General features: G+C 41.8%; 1 protein-coding gene across 1 annotated transcript in view; it reads left to right on the forward strand.

Moving 5' to 3' along the window:
• The first annotated feature begins 287 nt into the window (after nucleotides 1-287).
• LOC122798643 (zinc finger protein 569-like) overlaps nucleotides 288-21,332 on the forward strand; it is a 784,097-nt gene continuing 763,052 nt past the window's right edge. The window contains exons 1-2 of the mRNA XM_044067729.1: nucleotides 288-413; nucleotides 21,194-21,316. Coding sequence (XP_043923664.1) covers nucleotides 341-413; nucleotides 21,194-21,316 — 196 coding nt within the window. The 5' untranslated portion in view covers nucleotides 288-340. The remainder of the gene's footprint in view (nucleotides 414-21,193; nucleotides 21,317-21,332) is intronic.

Consider the following 21,332-nt stretch of genomic DNA (forward strand, 5'->3'; position numbering starts at 1 on the left):
ATTCATGTCTTGCACTGTTTGTTATTCTAACTGCTCTGAAGTAAGTGCTGTTTTACTGGGATAGAATTAACAGAAGATGTCATTCTGGCTGTTATCCACTCCTAAAAAAGATGAATTTATATAAAGCTTTCATTGAAAGTGAAGCAAATAAAATGTATTAATTCTCTCAGGTTAGCAACTAATATTCCTTTGGCAGTTTTGAACATAGTTGCATTCTTTTTGAAACATTTTAAACTCTCTTCTCCATACAGTCAGATGAAGAACAAGTAAATATTTGTGCTTTCAGGTTCCACAAAGCTTTGCAGATGTCGCTGTTGAGTTTTCAGGAGAGGAGTGGGAGATGTTAAGTAAACAGCAGAAAGAGCTACACAGGAACGTGATGGTGCAGAACTATGAGAACATGATTTCTCTAGGTAAGGGGATCTCAGACACACCATTTGTATTTGTTGGTTACACTTATCTGTATGAATAGTGCTGTTAATGTGAAGAAAATTTTAAACTATTTGTAGAATTTGTTAACGTTTTTTTCTATTCTGGAAATTAAAATGATAAATTACATTTATCAAATATAGTTCATTTCTTATTTAAATATTAGTTTTTTCATATTTTATTTTTCATAACTGCACAGAAAACAGGGCTGACAAACCTAGCCATTAACTAAGGCCAATATTCAGAAACAAATAGCACAATGCATTAGATGAAAATGCAGTGTGAGTAGTGACCTGCAGGGTTGGGCCATTTCAAAGACACAGTTAGAGCCATCATACAATCGGGTGAAATTGTGCGGTCAGCATCTTATGTAAATGACTATAGAATGATGTAGAAATGGGCAACATCATGGTGATGAACCCAATTGTGCATGCAAATGAGAGAAACAACATGGCAGAGTGATTCAGAAATACATAAAAGTGGTGTGATGACCCATGGCTGGCAGTGAGTTTGTACACCATCATTTCTTTGTCAGCAGAGACAGAGACTGGGCTAAGATAGTAGCATCTGTGTTAGCCAAACAGTATATGCTAAGGGTGGTTCTCACAGCAGATGTCCACAGTGGGGCTGTAGCATTGACTGTTATTGCTACATGAAGCATCCAGCAGCCATCAGGGGACACAATGGGCATATCACAGGCATCTACATCATAAATACTGCACCAGTTCCTTGGTGTTATGTTGCAACATGTGGTAAAGCATATGTGATACCTACTGATGCCAGAGAAGACAAACAGCACTATGTGGGTCTTCTGCAAAATTAACAATTTCCCTGAGATACTAGAGGCCATTGATTGCACCCATATTCCCATCAAGGCCTTGCCTTGTCCACATGGTCACTGGTATATCAGCCTGAAGGGTTTCTGCTTTGTCACTGGCAATCATTCTCACTTCTGGTAAATGTCACTTATACCATTGATTTGTGCAGGGTGATTTCCCACAGGGGCATCTTCTGGCTATGCTGAATTTGCACTGGAGCCACTGATCTGACATTGATATGGAACCCACAGAGCATGACTGAGATGCAGTACAATGTTGCACTGTTGCTGACTTAGAATAATTGTTCAGCATTTATTTGGTTTATTGAAGACCCATTTCAACTGTTTAGATTCCTTGGGGGTGCACTGCAGTATGCTCTGGAGATGTCCTGTCTTGACTCATCTCTCATACACCCACACTCTTATTCACTCTCCTTAATTAAGTCTTTGTAATGTCTTTTTGTCGTTTCCCGGTTAGGAGTCGCCACAGCGGAACTCCAGTCCGCTAATGATTGGCAGTAGATTTTTATGGGACCGAGTTGCCAGCCTGACGCCCAACCTTCAAAGAAGGCACGCCCATTCACATACGCACCTACCTGCATATCTTTAAACGTCACTCGGCCGTGGGGAGGACATGCAGACTCCACACAGAAGGTGCTCCAGACAAGAATCGAATGGGAGAACCTCTTGCTGTGAGGCGACAATGCTAACCGCTGCACCACCGCGGCAATGTGCCTCATCCTGCCTCACATGATAAAAAAAATTGTGTATGTGTAGATTATTATAATCTGTCTGATATACTGAATACCTTGCTATGCATCCAAGTCTTTCATAACATATAGCCATATATTGTCAATGTTACTTCTGACTCTTATGTCGTTACTCTTGTATATTGTTATATGCTGTTATTAACTTTCTAAACAAATTCTTTATTATGTACATAGTTTTTGGAGCTTTTCTCCCCGGGTCTCCACTGAAAATGGGCTCACACCAGCCCACTGGACTTTCCTGGTTAACAAAAGCAAATAAAATAAAATAAATGTGCAGCAGGATATTTACTCTCGGTGAAATTCTCCACAACATGGTAGTATACAAATAGCTAGAGCAGGGTCTTGCCAGTGGAGGACTAGACCAGTGTCAGTGGCAGAGAAGGGGCAAAGGCAGATGCCACATGCTGGGGCACTGGCAAAAAACAAACAAACAAAAAAAAGCATGTGGTTGAAAACTATGGACAAGACTGGACACAACAAATGCAGTAGTATATCCACACTATGTTGTAGTGTGCATTAATTGGACATGCTGTGCATCAGCTATAACCTACCCATGTAACACAGCAGTGAGGACAGTGCATAGTATAGTATAGTAACATTTCATGCAGAGCATTAACTGACCATGCCATGTGTCAGACATTACCTACCCATTAAATGGCCATGCTGTGTGTCAGATACAACATACACATGTAACACACAGCAGTGAGGGGCAGGATACAGTATAGTAGCTTCACAAAGTGCAAAAACACTGAGATTGAAAGAATATACAACACTCTGATAGGAACTGAATAAACAAATATTTTATTAATTATAGAGCGCTTTTGTTTCTCCCAATGGAACTTCATCAGAGCAATTAAAAAATAAACATTCATTCATTTGTTTAAAAAACCCTTGTACCTCAAATCACATGGTAAATATTGGCCAATCATAAGTAACAATCAAAGTAATAAAATGCTCACTTCTTTTTTATTGTATTGATATGACCCAGAAAAAAAGAATGAGAGGTCCTTTATTACCGCTTTCACTTTGCATAGTAACCCATTATTGGGTATTAATATAAAAATTGGGTCCTTTTTAATGAAAATAAAGAATTAATAAAGACATTGGGGGAAGACCTTGTTACATGTAGAAAAGATAGGTCTTTAAAAAATTATTTGAATGCGATGGACCAACAAGGAATTGGGATATTTAAATTTAGCCATTGCCACCAATGGCCCTACATTTTGAAAACCAATAGTGTTATTGTTAAGGGGGAAAGCTATTAATTCTAAAGGTCACTTTTCTTTTGAGTCAAAAGGTGTGATTTGTTTGGCTGAATGTAAATCATGCCCAGCATTTTATATTGGAAAAACTAGTGGAAAATTGAGAGAACGTATTTATAAACATTATTATGATATTAGGAAAAAGAAAAATACAAATGCATTACTCAAGTATATTGAGGTATGTGGGGGCATGAATTTACATTTTTGTATTGGAGCAGGTAAGATTGTACCCCTAGGGTGGATTTATTGAAGAATTTCTTATCGAAAGCCATGAGCTCTTGTGGCAGTTGCTCCTTAATGCTACAGATTTTCCAGACCTGAATGAAAAGTTTTCTATTAATTGTATTTTAAAATTAAAGCACTGTGAGGTTTGGACATTAACATTGGCAGTTATTTCAATATTTAATATTTTGAATTTAGATTTTTGTAATGTTAACAAAAAAGGAAGTGAGTATTTTATTATGTTATTGATTGTTAATTATGATTGGTTGTTATTTATCATGTAATTTGAGGTACAAGGGTTTTTAAATGAAATGAATGATTTTTTTATTGTTCTGATTAAGTTCTGTTGGGAAGAATGAAAGCATGTTACAGTTAATAAAATATTTGTTTGTTTAGATGTTCTTCATGTTTCACTGTTGCAGTCATCACCTGTGGGTTATCCCTGCTGTGGTAGCCCTCGGCTAGCCCGAATACCAGCATCAATGTTTTTGTGCATCGGCTACTGTCACTTACAGACTGACGTCAGGTCGTCAATGCTATAAAGGAAGGCAACCAATGCCATTACATTAGTCTTTCTTGCCGTGGAGCCCATAGCAGAAGCAGTTTGGAATTGTGCTAGTCAGTCGCTACCAGAGTTTGAATTACAGCTGAAAACGTCTAAAGCTAAGTACCCCGTTGGGGATCCTTTATACTTGCACTAACCGATGTCCGAAAAAGTTAATTGTCTCACCTGTGCAAAGCAGATCCCACACCAAGACTTCCATTCATACTGTGTCACTTGTTTAGGCCCAGACCATGACGTCCCTCATTGCTGGTTCTGTGCCAATGCGAAAACCATTCATTGAAGAGCCCTTATTGTAGCCAGGTATTTTCCTCTTCAGTCTTCACATTCCAAATGGCGTCCATCAGCCAAAAATCTGTAGATATTCCAAAAAAATGTAGAAATAAAGATAGAGACAGACCACACAAGGCTAAGCCTTCCGACGACTCTACCGCTAAGCAGGTCATCAGTTCTCCGGAATTTAGTGAGGCACTTTCGCAGCCCCTGATGCCCGATACAGTATCTACGCAGGCCTCTACCGAGACCCTTTCAGAGTCCGGTATGCTGCAGAAATCTTCTTTGTCTTCTGAGCCTTTGGTTGTGTCTGCCTCGTTTGTCTCCGGAGCCGCAACGCAGGCACTGACTTCTGAGGAGGCCTTTCACACTACCGAATCTAGGCAAAACCTGACATCTTCTCATCCGACTACCATTTCTCTCAGACCGATGGATACTATTAGGCCTAGAAGCCAGGCCGCTCCTAGAAAATCTACCTCTAGCCACCATCTTTCCTCTGCCCCACAACCCCAAGCCCAAATGCTTAAAATGGTGGAGGATCTTATCTCCCTTATCAGGAGCAGTCAGACCACTACTTCTGAAAGGAAAAGACATCCTTCTCCTGAAATACTGAAAGAACAGGATTCCAAGGAATCTGATTATTCAGATTTTGAAGAGGAACAACAATCTCTCACTGCTTATAAGGATTCAGATGCAGAGGAATCCATTCCTTCTGCCTCCCCACCTGAAGACCTTTCCTTTGGGGAAACCCTTCATACTCTCAGGGAACATTTTCACTGGGAATCCCAGGACTTCCCTCAGTCTAAGAAAAGACTAAGGGAGTTTCTAGACTTGCCCCAGCACAGACCCTTGGCCATACCTCCTATCTTAGAGGTGGTGGATGATGATTTCCATGAATCCAGTTTAGCCCCTGACGCTGTACCTCCTGCTCCCAGTAAACCTGACAGGTATTACAGTATACATGATTCTCACAAATGCCTGTACAGAATTCCTGCTGCAGACCCTGAGGTCATTACACAGGGACCTAAAGGAGCTAATGCTAGTTTTGCTAAGAATCCTATTCTTTCTGACAAGGATTCCAGAGCTCTGGACAGATGGGGTAAAAAAGTATGTACCTCTGCAACCTTAGCTATCAGAGCTCTCAACTGCCAGTCTCGTATATTAAAATATCTACAACACACTTTGGAACTATTAAAACAAAAGATTTCTACCTTTCCTGACTGTGCCAATTCAAAAGAGTTAGCAGATTTACTGCACTCTACTTGTCAAGTGGCTAAGCACTCATTGCACAGTAGATATGATGCCCTAGAAGCCTCAAGCAGGGCAGCAGTGTCAGGCTCTGTCATTAGGAGACATGCATGGTTGAAGGAACAACATCTCTCTGATCATGTCAAGTCTAAATTAATTGATGCACCCTTGGATAAGGACCACTTGTTTGGAGTAAAAGCAGAAGAGGTGCTTAAAAAGATGGAAGACAAAGCAAAGTCTATGCAAACAGTAAAATATTTATTTCAGGTACAACCTCAGAGGTTCAGCAGGAATTTTCCCTCTAAGCATTGGTCCTTTCCTGCACCTAGAAGACAGGGGCAAAGTAAGGCCCACAGGGACAGGCCTCCCAGGCCCCTATCCCAGGGACAGCAGAGAGACAAACAGTGGGCCACTTCTGCCCCCTAGGCAGGGAGTTCTAGGCCATCCCTCCTATGGCAAGAGCTCTCAATGACTCCTTTACCCCCTCTGCCCTCCTGTCACTCACCAAAAGCTAGGAGGAAGGCTCTCCCTCTGCAAAGAAAATTGGCTCTCTGTTACAAAGGACCAATGGAAAGATAATTTTTACCCAGACTTACCTCCAAATCAGTGGGCAGAGGCTTTGAAACAAGTCCAAACTCTCATATCACAAGGGGCAGTAGAACCTGTCCCCTCAGATCAACAGGCAATGGCTTTTATTCCAGACTGTTTCTTGTTCCCAGAAAAGAGGGCACTTGGCACCTCATCCTGGAACTATCCATTCTGAACACCTCCATGGTGGTCCCCAAATTCAAAATGCTGTCTTTGCAGCAACAACTGCTGCCTATGCTGACAAAAATGCCTGGCTAGTGACCCTAGACCTAAAAGATGCCTACTTCCACATCCCCATAAAGGAATCCTGCAGGAAATTCCTGAGCTTCAGAGCAGGCTCATAACACTTTCAGTTCTCTGCACTACCCTTTGGCTTATCTACTGCTCCCAGGGTATTCACCAAATGCTTAGCCCCGGCCATAGCATTTTGCAGACAGAGAAATATACAGATTTACCCTTATCTGGATGACTGCCTCATTCATGCAGACTGCAAAGAACAGCAGCTCCAGGACCTGTTCTTTGTCAAAACCCTCCTAACCTCCTTAGAGTTCACCATCAATGAGAGGAAATCGAGGCAAACACCCTCCAGGAGGATCATTTTCTTGGGAGCACTGCTGGACACTGCATTCCAAATGGCCTTCCTATCCCCAGAAATGCAGAGTTTCCTGCCTCTTTACTTTACCCAGCTGGTTTCCAGAAGTCACTTGACTGTGAGGAAGTTCCTGCAAGCCCTGGGGTACATGGCATCTTGCATCCTTCTAATCCCTCTGGCCAGGCTTCACGAGAAAACTTCAGTGGTATCTAAAGAACCTTTGATGTCAGCACTCTCGGCCTCTAGAGACCTCTCTCCCTCTGATCCCCTGTATAAGGGCCAAGTTTGTCTGGTGGGCAGAGGCCTGTGCCAAGAACAAGTGTCTCCCCTTCATCCTCTGCCCATCCAGGCACACCATTACCACCGATGCCTCAGACATAGCTTGGGGCACTCACCTAGAAGGCAGGTGCACCCAAGATCTTTGGGATGCCCAGCATCTTCCCTTGCACATCAACCAGAAGGAGATGATGGCAGTGCAACAGTCTCTGACATCCTTCAAACACCATCTCAAGTCGGGGGAGGGGTTCTTCTAATCAAAACAGACAGCACCACAGTAATGTGGTACATCAACAAACAGGGAGGGACCCAATCTTACCCTCTGTGCAGATTAGCCATGAACCTCTGGCTGACAGCCTCTACTATGGGACTACACCTGATAGCCCAATTCCTGCCAGGGATCAACAACATCCTGGCAAATCACCTAAACAGAAATTTACTGGATCCCCAGGAATGGCAGCTCCACAGAAAAATATTTTTACAAATCACTCAGGGAATCCTCCCAAAGGTGATAACTGCAACAGTGAAACAAGAAGAACATAGTACAGTTGTGTACACTTACCATAAATGTAGATGTTCCAGTGTATTCACTGTTGCAGTCCTGGTTTCCCACCCTCCTTCCCCCTTACATCTTTCTTTAGGGAGACATAAGTTGCTAATGGTGGCTTTTGGCCACCAGTGCCTCTTTGCCATATTATGGGGGCCTGTGACTGGTAAGGGCAAGAAAAACTGATGTAATGGCGTTGGCTGCCTTCCTTTATAGCACTGATGACCTGATGTCAGCCTGCAAGTGACAGCAGCTGACACAGAATAACATTGACTCTGGTATTCGGGCCGGCTGAGGGCTACCACAGCAGGGATAACTCGCAGGTGATGACTGCAACAGTGAATAAACTCTAACATCTACATTTATGGTAAGTGTACACAACTGTACTTTCCTGTCTGGGTGTTGACATCCTTTGCATCACAGCAACTGTTTTTGTACTTTGAATTCATGTCCTTTGCTCTGTTTTTTTGTTTGGTTATAGTAGCATCACATCCAGGATGTGCTATACAGTGCATTGAATGGCCGTGTTGTGTATCCGACCTCAACCACAGATGTAACACAGCATGGAGGAAAAACACAGTTGTTGTTATGCACAGAGGCATGGAGGGGAACAGTAGCAGAGCTCTGCAATGCACAGAATGGTGGAAGGGGGCTAAGGATGTGGAAGTGAGTGAGTGACATGGTTGGGTAATTGTTGGAGCTAAGTATACAGTGCAGGGAGGAGGTGGTGCTTCCTGGGGGATTAGTGTCCAGTTGTAGTGGTTACTTGCTCAGTATGGGTTACAGGAGACATAGCTCCTGCATTTGTGGTTGTACTGTGTGTCTGTGGCTTTGACAGGTATTGTGGGATCCCAGGTGGGAATAATGCAGAACGTGTACATCCTGTCCATTGGTACAACCTCTCCTAGGAATGTCAGGGGCACCAATACCCACAGGCAAGGATGAAGGTGAACTGTGAGACAACACCCAGCTGGCTGTACCATGTAATTGATTGCCACAGAAACTAAGTCTGGGCAAGTAGCCACAGTGTGCCACACCAGTTTCACTACTGGAAGGTGGCTTGAGGGAGGAGGTAACAGTATATAGGATCATAAGAAGTTGCTAGGCTATTGGCCCTGAGGCCCTTATAAGGCTATCCAAGAGTTTAGCCCATGTTTAGACAAGTCAGCACCAAGAGCCCTGTCCGGCACAGACACAGGTGGAATCCTTGGGCTGTATTTTCTGTTTCCCATCCAGTTATCCTGGTTGCTCTTAAAAAGGAATAATGAGGTACTCTGCTTGACACGAAGAGGGAGTCTATTCCACAGATGGGGTAGTCTCTGGGACACAAATCTGTCCCGCCAACAAGTCCTGTTGATATCACAGACCAGGTTAAGGTCGCACATGTGAGTTACTCTAGTGGAGCTTGACTTGCAGATATGCAGCAGTCCCATCAAGGCAGGGTCTGAGATTGCTTTGTATGCCAGACAGAGGTCATGTATGAGGAGTCTGTATGAAACTTAGTAGAGAGGCAGGGCTTTTAGCCTATCTGTGTAGGGTAGATGTTTGAGGCCCTGGATTCTCCTAGTGAGGAATCTCTGTGGTCTCTCCATCTGCTGCATGTGCTTTGTGAGGTACATGCCGAAGGGGTCATTGTACTCAATAATTGGCCTTATAAGAGAAGAATACAGGGACATTATGACCTCCTTGTCCCTGGATGCGATACCCTTAATTATGAGGTGGGGCATATAGAAAGCTTTCCATAAAACGGAAGCAACATGGTGGTCAAAAGTCAGGTTGCTATCATCCTGGGTGCCCAAATCAGTCATGACTGATTGCGTGCTTATCACATTGTTATTAATGTGATAATATATGGGGACACCAGTCTCCCCAAAGGAGATGGTGATGCATTTTTTGGCATTCAGCTTGAGGCCGTGTTTCTAGCACCAGTCATTTGTTTGGCTGAGACCCTCTTGGAGGATGTCCACATCACTTGGGGAATTAATGACCGTGCCCAGCTTGCAGTCATCTGCAAACTTGGTCAGCCATAGCCCACTGGTTTTGGCCTGCACCTCAGAGAAGTATATCCTGAATAACAGAGGCCCCAAGACCGACCCCTGGGGTATGCCACTCATTACGGGTCTACTGCTTGAGCTGGCTTCCACTATTTTGATTAGGTGGTTTCTATCAGTGAGCCAATTTGCTACCCATCTGGTAACATATGGATTGATGCCTAGTTGAGAGAGTTTATCTGTTATGCCAGAGTAGGGAATAGTGTTGAAGGCTTTGACCAGGTCAAGGTAGGTGGTGTGCATCATCTTCCCTCGTCCATGGCTTTGGTGACTGTCTTAAAGAAGTCAACCAGATTTAGCAGACATGACCTCCCCTTGACAAAGCCAAACTGTGTGGGTCCAATGTTTGGAAGTTGCCAGTGTCCCTGTTAATGAGGTGCAAGATAATCCATTCCATGGCCTTGCAGATTAGGGTAGTTAGGCTGATGGGTCTGTAATTTCTCAGATCGGTGGATGCTCCACTTTTGTGTAAAAGGATGACAGTGGTTGTCCTCCACTTGGCTGGGACAAAGCCAGTACTCAGGCTTTGGTTGAATAAGGTGTCTAATGGTGTTGCAAGTTCATACCCAAGTTCATGTAGGATGCAGCCTGGGATGTTATCAGGTCCCATGGAGGCTGTATTTTTGCCTTTGAAAGGTCTGTAATGACCTGTTCCCTAGAGATAATGGGAGGGGGGCAGGTACTGGAGATGTCCTGATTTACTGATGGGTTACAGAGGGGTGAAGTTTTCACTGAATCTGGCAGCCAGTAGGTTGGGTATATCTACAGCATTTGTGTATGTGATGTCCTTGACCACCAGTTCTGAACAGATCTGGGTGCTTCCTTTGAGATTGTGGACATATGTGAAGACCCACCTAGGACCTAAGCCTACTTGTCCTGAGGGGTGTACCCACAGTGGAAGCAGATAAGTGACAGCCATGGGAACAGCACTGGCCTTGGTGCATAGAGGCAAACTTCTCCATGCAGGCACTCATTTGGACCAGTCCTTACATATGTTTTAATTCAGGCAGAACAGTACACCTATCATCTCTGCCATTGTGGTGATGGTGCTTGCCTATGCATGGATGACTCTCCTGCACATTCATTGTGTAATGCTCATTGTGACACTCAGTTTGAAATGTGAGAGGGAACCATGGCATTAGCAGCCACCGGCCTGCTGCTCTAGAACTTTGTTCCCACACTCTGTCATGGAACCACTGCCCAGTGCTCTGCATTGGCTGGGGATAATGGTGTTTCCTTGTATGGGTGCTAGGCATGACCTTTCCTTCCACAGGCTGTGGAGAGGTGGGAGCAGGTTGCACAAGCAACAGAGCTGTGCCACTAGGTGTGTGTAATACTTATCCCTTCACTGTTACCATTGCTGACAGTGGCACTGTGCCCTCAGACAGTGCTCTAGCTGGGCTACCATCATTGTCAGTGTCTGATGCACCAGACATGCCTTATTACTTACTGAAGAACCCCTTAACCAGAAGAATCTTTGAAAGCAGACAATCATGTGTGAGATGTGTGATAGCCCTATTTTTCAGTGCTCAGTGACAGCACAGTTAATTATGTTACGAAATGCACACAAATGTAACGTGTGCCACGCCTTCTTGCCTGCATCTTAGATGTACCTGTAGAGGTGATATGGGGGGTGTTGACCATCCCTGAGCTCAAGGCATTGGCATGCCACAAAAATGTACTACCACCATAAGGAAATACTAACCTGGTACATCCCAAGAGAGACAAGGGATGCTGCATCCAGTTCATTCTCCTGCATCCAGTTCATTCTCCCACATCCAGGCCTCTGCCAGTTTACAGGGTTCTTTTACTCTTCCCAGACAGAGACACCAGGAACTCCTTCATGGCAGTGAATATGATCTGTGGAGATGGACCTTCCTCCATGGCCATCTCTCCAGTGCAGTGGTGTGCTCTTTTGTGCCAGTTTATTGGTAAACCTACAACAGACCTTTTGAGCAGATTTGTTGTAGCTACTGGCTGCATTAACATTCACAACCAGATCACACCACACACACACACACACACACACACACACACACACACACACACACACACACACACACACACACACACACACACACACACACACATTCCTGGAAGACTGTAGCCTTGTGAGAATCCACCATCCTTGCTCATGAAAACCTGCAGTAGCCTATTGGTCTTTCCTGGGAAAACTTCCCAAGGGTATTCACTGTTCTGGCACATGTATGTTTCTGTAAATATGGGTACACACACCTTTATGGTCAGTGAGCAGACACAAACTAGTGCAGCACCACTTGTCCCAGTCATGCACTGATATGGCAGCAGTAGCTACATAAGATACCATGGCTATCATACCCCACTATCACAGGCCACTTCCCCATGGTGGTCCTGTAGGTAGCCTGGGGATGGACTGTGTTGTCATCTTCACCTGGTCATCTGCTTACACTGACCTATGCCCAACATGTGCCCCATATACTAACTCGGACCCCAGGTCTGTTATCCATATCATTCTGCCCCATCTCATACACTTTGTACCATACCTGAGCTAAAATACAGAGGTGATGTTTTGCAACACGTCCACCTGTGCCTGTGTCACTTACCAGTGAGCACACTACACCTCACTCAGCCCCTCAGTCATACATATGATGGGCTATTACTGCTTCTGCCTGTGCCTGTCTTCTCTCATTCATTTCAACCCTTCCTATGCTAGCCATCCTTCCTGTCAGCAAGTTGCTGTGGAGAAACCCCAGTAATATAGGGGTCTATATCACATAATCGAACTTCCAAAATATCGAACACCATAAGCTCAAATGTGGAAGTTCGAAATGTGATAACATCAAACGCTCAGAACAGCGAATTTTTTCCCAGGGAAAAAATTTGCTGTTCTGAGAAACACACGCACAACACAAGCACACCAAAAATAAATAATCCACACACATACACTTAACAAAACCCTACTTCTAAGCCTACACTAAACCTTACATACATTACTATCTATCCACTTAACTTAACCCACACCCTAACCCTAAGGTCCGTAACTATTGCACGCTTACCCTAAGGAGCTAAACCCACACAAAATAAATAATACACACACATACAGTTACAAAACCCTACATCTAACCCTACACTAAACATTACATACATCACTATCTATCCACTTACCTTAACCCTTATCCTAACCCTAAGGTCCGTAACTATTGCACCACAGTGGAGAAATAGTGAAGCCGCAGAATGGCCCACCGAAATCTTGCCCTAGGTAAGAATTTGATGTTCGGCGGCTTCGCTATTTTCAGCCTTTGATGTTGTGGTTTCGATATTATGACATTCGAAGTTTTGCAACTTCGATGTTATAATATAAACCCATAATATAGTCCATGTCGGGTTGGGGGTTGGTGTAATGGTTAAGGTGTTTACCTCACAGACAAGAGGTACAGGGTTTGATTCTCACTAAGAAAAATTGGCTAGGCTTAAAATGATCCACAAGGGCAGCTAGTCTAGTACTTACCTATGAAAATATAAACCCTAATAGCTATCTAATCATTCCCACTTGCCATTGACATGTGTACCATTACCACTGCAGATGCACAGCACCTCTGTACATTACAGGCCAATATAATTATTTAATGCACAGAGCCATGACAAGCATCAACCATGCTCTTCCTCCCCTTGTTAGCAGGTTACTGTTAGTCACCCCCTATTAAAAACCTGCCACCCTGTCCACATGACACTGGCCTCAAGATCCTTGCCATAGCAAATGTTCTTCAATGTATAGACCAATGCAATTATTTTATTTAGGATTCAGATGCTATTCAATTAGATTTGATAGGAAGACAAGCACCACATTGGCAATTGTTTAAATCAAACTGTTTGGGGGCTTGTACCATTGAAGTTATACTAATGAGGCATTTTAAAGTAAATATCTCTCAATTACATGTTTAGGACAATGAGGACTAGCCATAGACTTCACAGTAACACTTGCACTCATCTCTGCATGCATATTATACTTCAAAGTGGTCTGTGCATGTGTAGGAATGTCCATGACTTCCATATAACTGTAGGCTTCTTGACATCTGTCTAGTAACCCTTACATGTGCTCTGCCACCATCATGCCATGACTGATGGTATGAGTATGGTGGTGAGCTACTGGATACCAGTATGGTATGTACAAGCCTGACAAATTGTATGCCTAGTGTGAAAATGAAAACATGTCATCTGTGCTAGCATGTCTGGCAGGAGATTTGTGTACATTCTCAGATTAACTTGTATTGTATGCCAGCATGTCTAATTGTAAAAGTGTAAATAAGTTTTTAAAATGTTCAATATTTCCCTTTTTATACAAAATGTTTAAAGGATCTGTCAGTGTTTTGTTACATTTCTATTTGCACATGTTTGTGAGGGAGATTAAAAAAATACAAACTGCCTATGAATAATCGACTGATCAGTAGGTGATGTCATTAGAATTTTCCTGGTTGCTATGTGATTATTTGAACAGATGATTGACAGGAAAAATAACTTTTTCAAACAGCTGATTGTTATTTTTAAAAAAAGACACCTGAGCCTGTTAATTTGGGCTATAAAAGAGACTGCTGAAGTCACTTGAAGGGCAGTTAGTTAAGAGTTGGAGTCAGTTACAGTGCTGTGCAGTGAATACCCAAAAAGGAATCACCAAAAACTGTAAACCTGCCTTTGCCTTACTGTTATGGTTTAGATTAGCTCAGGGACAGTATTCTCTAGTTAGATTAGAAAGGCTTAGTTATTTAGATTTTTTTTCAAAAATGATAGACTTCTATCCTACTGTTATACAATCAGTGTGGTATGTCCCTGTCATGCAGTGTCACTGTTACAGTGCAGTCAGTATTGAGATACATTCTGGTACATCACTGTCATGCATTGTCACTTTTCCAGCACAGTTAATCACAATTGAGCCACGTTGATCCACAGTTGTCCACCTGCTTAAGCAGTTTTTATGAATCCTGGACAAATTTCATTTTACTATTAATACTCCTGGTTCTAAACAGCATAGGATGGGTTGTATGACCAGGATAACTCATGTACATTTGTGTGGCTGTTGCCAGACCTATATATCTGATTGCAAAAATGAAAGGGCTGGTGTGGCAAAATCCATCTGCATTATTCTGTGTTAATGTTGTAATAGTTGTACAACCATTGCAGGGGTGTATGATCAGTAAGTAAAGTGAAGTTGCAGTCAAGTAACATTGTAAAGAAGTTAATATCCACTTGATAGTGAGCTCTTCTTGCTCTATAGTACATTATCACATCTCAGCCTTACTTAACTTCCTGCTGAGGTAGCAGACCAGGATGTTGCTTACCACCTTCTTTCTGAGACAGTACAGCTGCTAACCCTGTTCCTGAGATAGCACAGCTGCTAACCCTGTTCCTGAGATAGCACAGCTGCTAACCCTGTTCCTGAGATAGTACAGCTGCTAATCCCATTCCTGAGATAGTAAAACTCCTAACCCAACTTTTTGAGATTGTACAGGTGCTATCCCTATTCCTGAGATAGTACAGCTGCTAATCCTACTTCATATACATCAATGCATGCAGTAAAGGGTTTATTAAAGTCAGAGCTAACTAAGGCTGGATCTGTCCATAAGATAACCTTCTAAGTGTTCAAAAGTGTCATCTGTTACTACCATACACCTTTTCTGTATGGGAGTCTTACCTTTTGTAGCTCAGAAATGACCTCTTCTTTTCTCAGTAAAAATTCTCTTGCTTCCTACTTCTGGGCCTTACAGAATGCTGTGTCTGTTTGCACAGTATGGATCAGATTCTCTTAATACTCTGCTATTGTTTTGGGTGTCACCTTCCATGCTAAGTACAGAATATTCATCTTCTTTCCATGGATTTAACACATTTATGGTTCATATCTGTTATAATTATATTTTTCCAGCTTCTCTTATTTTGTAGCTCAATTAATTCAGTTTATTTGCACCTCAAAGGACCCTTACTCCTTCACTAGTAACTTATTTTCAGAAACAGGAGCCAGTACTATTACTTTGTCCCCTCTTTTAAACTCTCTGGCATGTTTATTGTACTCCTTCATCTGTTGTGCCTTTACATATGTTCCCAAATTGCTGACACACAGTTTTGATCTATCTTGCAAGTTTGTAAGGTTTGTTATCATAAAAAAATAAGCCTAATGCAACCATTCTTATCTGATGAAGTCTCTTGTTACGAGATGAAAGTGCTTATTTTGGTGTTTTTTTACACAATAAAAGAAATAGTCAGTTTTAAAGACTTTACGTGTTGGATTGGACTTATTTTTTTACTTTTTGTGGTTTGGCTGTTACCTGCACAATTAAGGTTTCTTATCACAGTTTAAGTGAGATTTTCTGATGTTTTTCTCAAGTCTCCTTTGCTATAGCCAACAAACATCAGGATTGTCTACCATGTATTAACTAAAGTGGTTTAAATCCTGTTGAAGCTTGGGGCAGCTGTCTTACAGCAAAAATAATTCCCATATTGTTATGTATGTGGCCTCCTTTATCATAGATTTCAGAGTCTTATTAAATTGGTCCACTAGACAATTAGTTTTAGAGTTTTACACTGAAGTTTTTAATTGTTTTAGTTTGAAACACTGGTAATGGTGGTGGATTACACTGGGAAGACACAATATTTTCTAGTCTATATTTCTTTAGTAATTCTTTGGCTTTGACTTAGCATCATCTTTTTATAGTGTACTGGTTCAGGAATGTTAGTGATATAGTCAGCAATTACTAGTGTGTGTTTGTAGTGATTACTAGACTTTACTAATGATGGACTTACAAGATTCATACTACCTGCTCAAGTGGAACTTCAGTAGCAGGTTTAGGATTCAGTGGATGTTTGAACCTGGAATGAGGTGCTGCATTTTGACATCCTAAAAAAGCAGCATAGACCTTCTTGGTGTGTTGCATTAGACCAGTGTAATAGCTAATCTAGATTTTTTTGAACATCACTAAGTGTCCTTCCAAAATATGGCAGTGTCCTGATTTCCCCACAAGTGTTCTAATGTCAGTGTAGTACTTTATCTGTATTTACCTTGTTTAGGAATTCATTTTATTATTTTATTCTCACCAAGTTTCAAAACGAACTTAAGGCATGCAACTGGTCAGTACTAAAAAGTCTCCCCCCTAGATGAAGCAGTAGCTTACTTTAACACCAAATTCCTTTCTATTCTTAACTCCCATGCTCCCAGCCACTCTATTAGAACCAAAGTTAATATTGCACCGTGGCTTTCTAAAGATACCAAAACCAAAATTTCATTCAGAAATAAAGCATTGGCCAACTACCGAAAAACAAAAGCCCCACTTGATCAACTAAGATTCAGACAGCTAAGGAATGACACCAACAAATCCATAACCTTAGACAAAAAGAACTACTACTACAAAAACACCAAAACAAACCTCAAAAGTTCTGGGCAGGAATAAACAAACTACTGCACTCAGGCCAAACCGCCACTCCAACCCCCTCAGCTTCCCAACAGAAATCCCCAGTAGACATTGCTAATAACTTCAACAGCTTCTTCACAGAGACTATCCAGTCTCTAGCCAGCCAACTCTCTCCCAATGGCTGTAATCCTAATGCAGCCACACCCAGCACCCAAACCTCCTTCACCTTCCAACCTGTTCCTACTCAACTTATTCATGCCCTACTTAAGAAACTGAGACCCACCATTGACCTCCTCCCAGCAGACTATCTGCAAAAGGCTGCTGACACCATAGGATACCCCATCTCAATCTTGATCAACAGAGCTATATCTGAAGCTACTGTACCCGCTATATGGAAAATCTCCCATGTCATACCTCTCCATAAAGGAGGCAGTTCCACTGAACTGTCAAACTTTAGACCCATAGCTATTCTGTGACCTCTAGCTAAAATTATGGAGAAGTGTGTACACATACAGCTCATGCACTACCTCACACAGAACAAGCTGTTGTCCAACTTTCAGCATGGCTTTAAGCCACACCACAGTACTACTTTTGCCCTCCTCTCTTTCTCTAACGTCATTAACCACAACCGCAATAATAACAAACTATCCTCAGCACTCTTTCTAGATCTATCCAAGGCTTTTGACATGTTTGACCACAAAATGCTTATAAATACCTTGAAGGCCTTCTCCTTAAACAACCATGCACTCCAGTGGTTTCAATTCTACCTACAGGGCAGGCAACAGGCAGTCCTATGGCAGGACAAGCTATCATCTCGCCTACCCATCACATTAGGAGTTCCCCAGGGCTCGATACTAGGATCCCTTCTTTTCTCCATCTTTATCAATGACCTTCATTCAGTCATCCCAGATGCTACCTGCATTCAATATGCAGATGACTCCACCTTGATTTGTTCTGACACCTCACCAGCTACTCTATTCACATTAACCCAAAATACCTTCAATACGGTGGAAAAATGTCTCTCCAATCCACATCTAATCCTAAACCCCAACAAACCTAAGCTGCTCCTCTTCTCCCCCACATGCAGGACCCCCCCTGCCATCCTTCAGCATAACTGCCAACAATGGCACTTTCATGTCCCCAGAAGCCTAAACTAAACTACTGGGTGTAATAGTTGATAACAACCTGAAGTTTGATGCGCATATCAAGCAAACTATCAAAACCATTAATAAAAAACTTGGCTCTCTTTACAGAATCAAACCTTTCCTTACCCCACTTGCTAGAATTGCAATTGCCCGTTCCCATCTACTATCAACTCTTCTCTACACCTCGCCGCTATTCTCCAACTTAAACAAAACAGATCTTAATAAACTATCATCCTGCTGTAACCACATTGCCAGATTTGCTACAGGCACAGCTTACCGGACACACCACTGTCACAACTTAAATCGCCTAGGATGGCTTGAACTGCCTAGCCTACTGCAGTTCAACCAGCTCATAGTGGCACATAAAGTCCTTTACCAACCAGAAAATACACCTGAACTAAAAAATATTATCAGCCCCTACACCAGCACCCGGCCACTGTGATCAACGACTAGACTCCTAGTTCAAACATACAAATCCAACTACTCTGCTGGGGACTCTCTGTTTGCCAACTCTGTTGGTAAAACATGGAACAGAATCCCAGCTGACTTTACCCTAGAACCCTCACTAACTGGATTCAAAAACAAACTCAAGAAATACTTCAAAACTCATTGGTTATGTCCTTGCACTAACCCTGACTAGTGACCTCTCTATTATTTGGGTGCCTTACTTTCAACTACTTCTAACTTTTTTCTACTACACCATTTCAGGAAGGGTCAGTTGTATAACTGCTGCTCAATGTGTCTTAAAACCTGAATGTAATATTGTGTAAGGAGTTGGTGCAGTGGTGCAGCGGTTAATGTTGTCGCCTCACAGCAAGAGGTTCTCTGGTTCGATTCTCGGCTGGATTGCCTTCTGTGCGGAGTTTGCATGTTCTCCCTGTGTTCGCATGGGTTTCCTCTGTGTGCTCTGGTTTCCTCCCACATTTCTAAAGACATGCTTCTGGAGTGTCCCCGGGCTTCTGCTGAAAATAGGCTCTGTGTAACCTAGTCGGACTTTCCCCGTCAACAAATAATAAATAAGTAAATAATAAAATAAAATAAATGTATGTATAACTTTGAAAATAATGTTATATTTTGTAAATAATGTTATGTTTTTTAAAGTGTTTTATAATAAGTTAGTACTATATGTACTTAATGCTGGTATTGCTTATGACTGTAATCTGCTTGAAACTAGCATTTACTAAATGTTCAGTGTGTATTATTATCTTGGAGCTTTTCTCCCCGGGCCTCCGCTGAAAATGGACATATATCCAGTCAGATTATCCCAGTCAACAAATGTAAAATAAATAAAATAAAATTATTCAACTCAGAATATGGGTGTGGGATGAGGCTATCCAGCTCATGTGGGCTCCTTCTCTTCTGGTTATATTTTCTCCCACCCTGCTTCATGTATTATCCCCCCACTGTGGTTCTTAAAATGTTCATTGTTTTGTAGATTTTCAGACAAAATACTAAAGTTAAGAACACTTTTGTCAGTGCACTGTCCAGATGTAATGGATATAGCCTCTTCACCCACAAATAAGGAGAAATATTTTTTGTCCTGTTCCCATTTCTACAAAATGCAGCTCATGCCAATGGCTTCCTTCTGCTTTTAGTTCTGGCAGTTCCTTTACTTTTACTTCAGTAATGGTCTGTTCCATAATAGCCCTTTATTAAGATTGCAGAGGGAAACCCAGGCTGTGTTCAGGTTTCCTTTCTTCTTTACTGAGTTTGCCACTAGAAGTCTCTCTATTTCTGTTGCTCCCTCAATCTCTATCTCTGTTTCCATCCCCATCTTCATCCCTTTATCTGTTTCTCACTCTGCCCACGTGGGCATCTTTCTTTACTTTATTTACTGGAATATTCTGATAAGGTTCCATGTCCAACACTAAGTGTTCTTCCCATATGCTTCTACACTGGTCACAGTCATTAACTTAACTGGAATATTCTGGTAATACTCATTAATGGGTTCTCATTAACATTCAGATTCTTCTTTCCATTTCAGCCAGATCTAGATGATTCTAGTTTCTATTACAGTTTCTGTACCTGTCCATTTCTGTTTATCAGGACAGTGTATTTTCACCATTGTCCAAGCAGCAAACTGTCTGCTGAAGAGGGTAACTGCTGAGCCAGAGAAGTAGTTTAACAAAAAAACACGAAAAAAGGAGAGAGGGAAAAAACTTACATCATGGACTTCTAAAGGTCTTATCATCTAGTGGGTTTTACCTGTAAATGTCTACATAGGGCTTTTTATACTCCTGACAAGATTGCAAAAATGACTACCAGCAATAAATTAGTATGTTGGGAGACGTAAAATATAAACCAAAGATGACTGCAAATACATTATCAGTAACTGTGCATTATTGAAAGAATTCTTCAGAATTTTTTCTTTCAAGCTTTGTGGTAAGATAAAATTTCTGCTACCAATAATTTTTATTTTATTTAATGTTCCTGAGTCTGTCAACTTGAAAACAGAACAGTAATTCATCTTATGGACTTGTCTAGCCATTGCAAGAATGTTTATCACAAGAAGTTGGAAAAGAACCTTTACTTCTGAATTTGATGAATTTCATTTTCTGAGACAAGTAATAAATTAAAAGATGGATGTGAGAAAACAGAAGTCAGTTGTATAGAGTAATGAATTAAATCCGTGGTCTAATGTTTGACTTTGGTCTCAAATTACAGTTTACTATGAGGGTTGACTATGAACTAGCTATTCTATTTCTTTCATTTTCCCATATCATGAGATAAGATAGGTAAATAATGTTCATTCTCAGCAACAACTATCTCTGAATGTCAGTAAGAGACGGAAGCTGATGCAGAAATTAAATGTAGCAATATTTTGCATAAATGGAATACGGTGGTTATGTACTTGTAAGAACATGAAAAGTATCTATTTGACTACAGATGTCACCAGTTCTTGTACATGGTTCTTCATGAAAAGATGTAATATTTAACATTGTCCATCAACTCTCTATAAAAAAGTAACTGTAAACATAATGCAGGCTTCCAGAAGGCATGTTTTCTAACTGTGAAATTTCTGCTGATTTTATTTGCAGGGTATCACATCCCAGTGGAGCATCTTTTAGTATACATTAAGAATGACAAAACAATTCCGTCTGCTGCCAATGAAGGAGGTATAGCCGTGCAGGAAATGCAGCTTCCTGATACCAGTATCAGCAGTAAGTACGGGATAAT

This window comes from Protopterus annectens, chromosome 3.part1 (genome assembly GCF_019279795.1).
Source record: "Protopterus annectens isolate FY-2018-M chromosome 3.part1, PAN1.0, whole genome shotgun sequence".
NCBI classification, from domain to species: Eukaryota; Metazoa; Chordata; order Ceratodontiformes; family Protopteridae; genus Protopterus; species Protopterus annectens.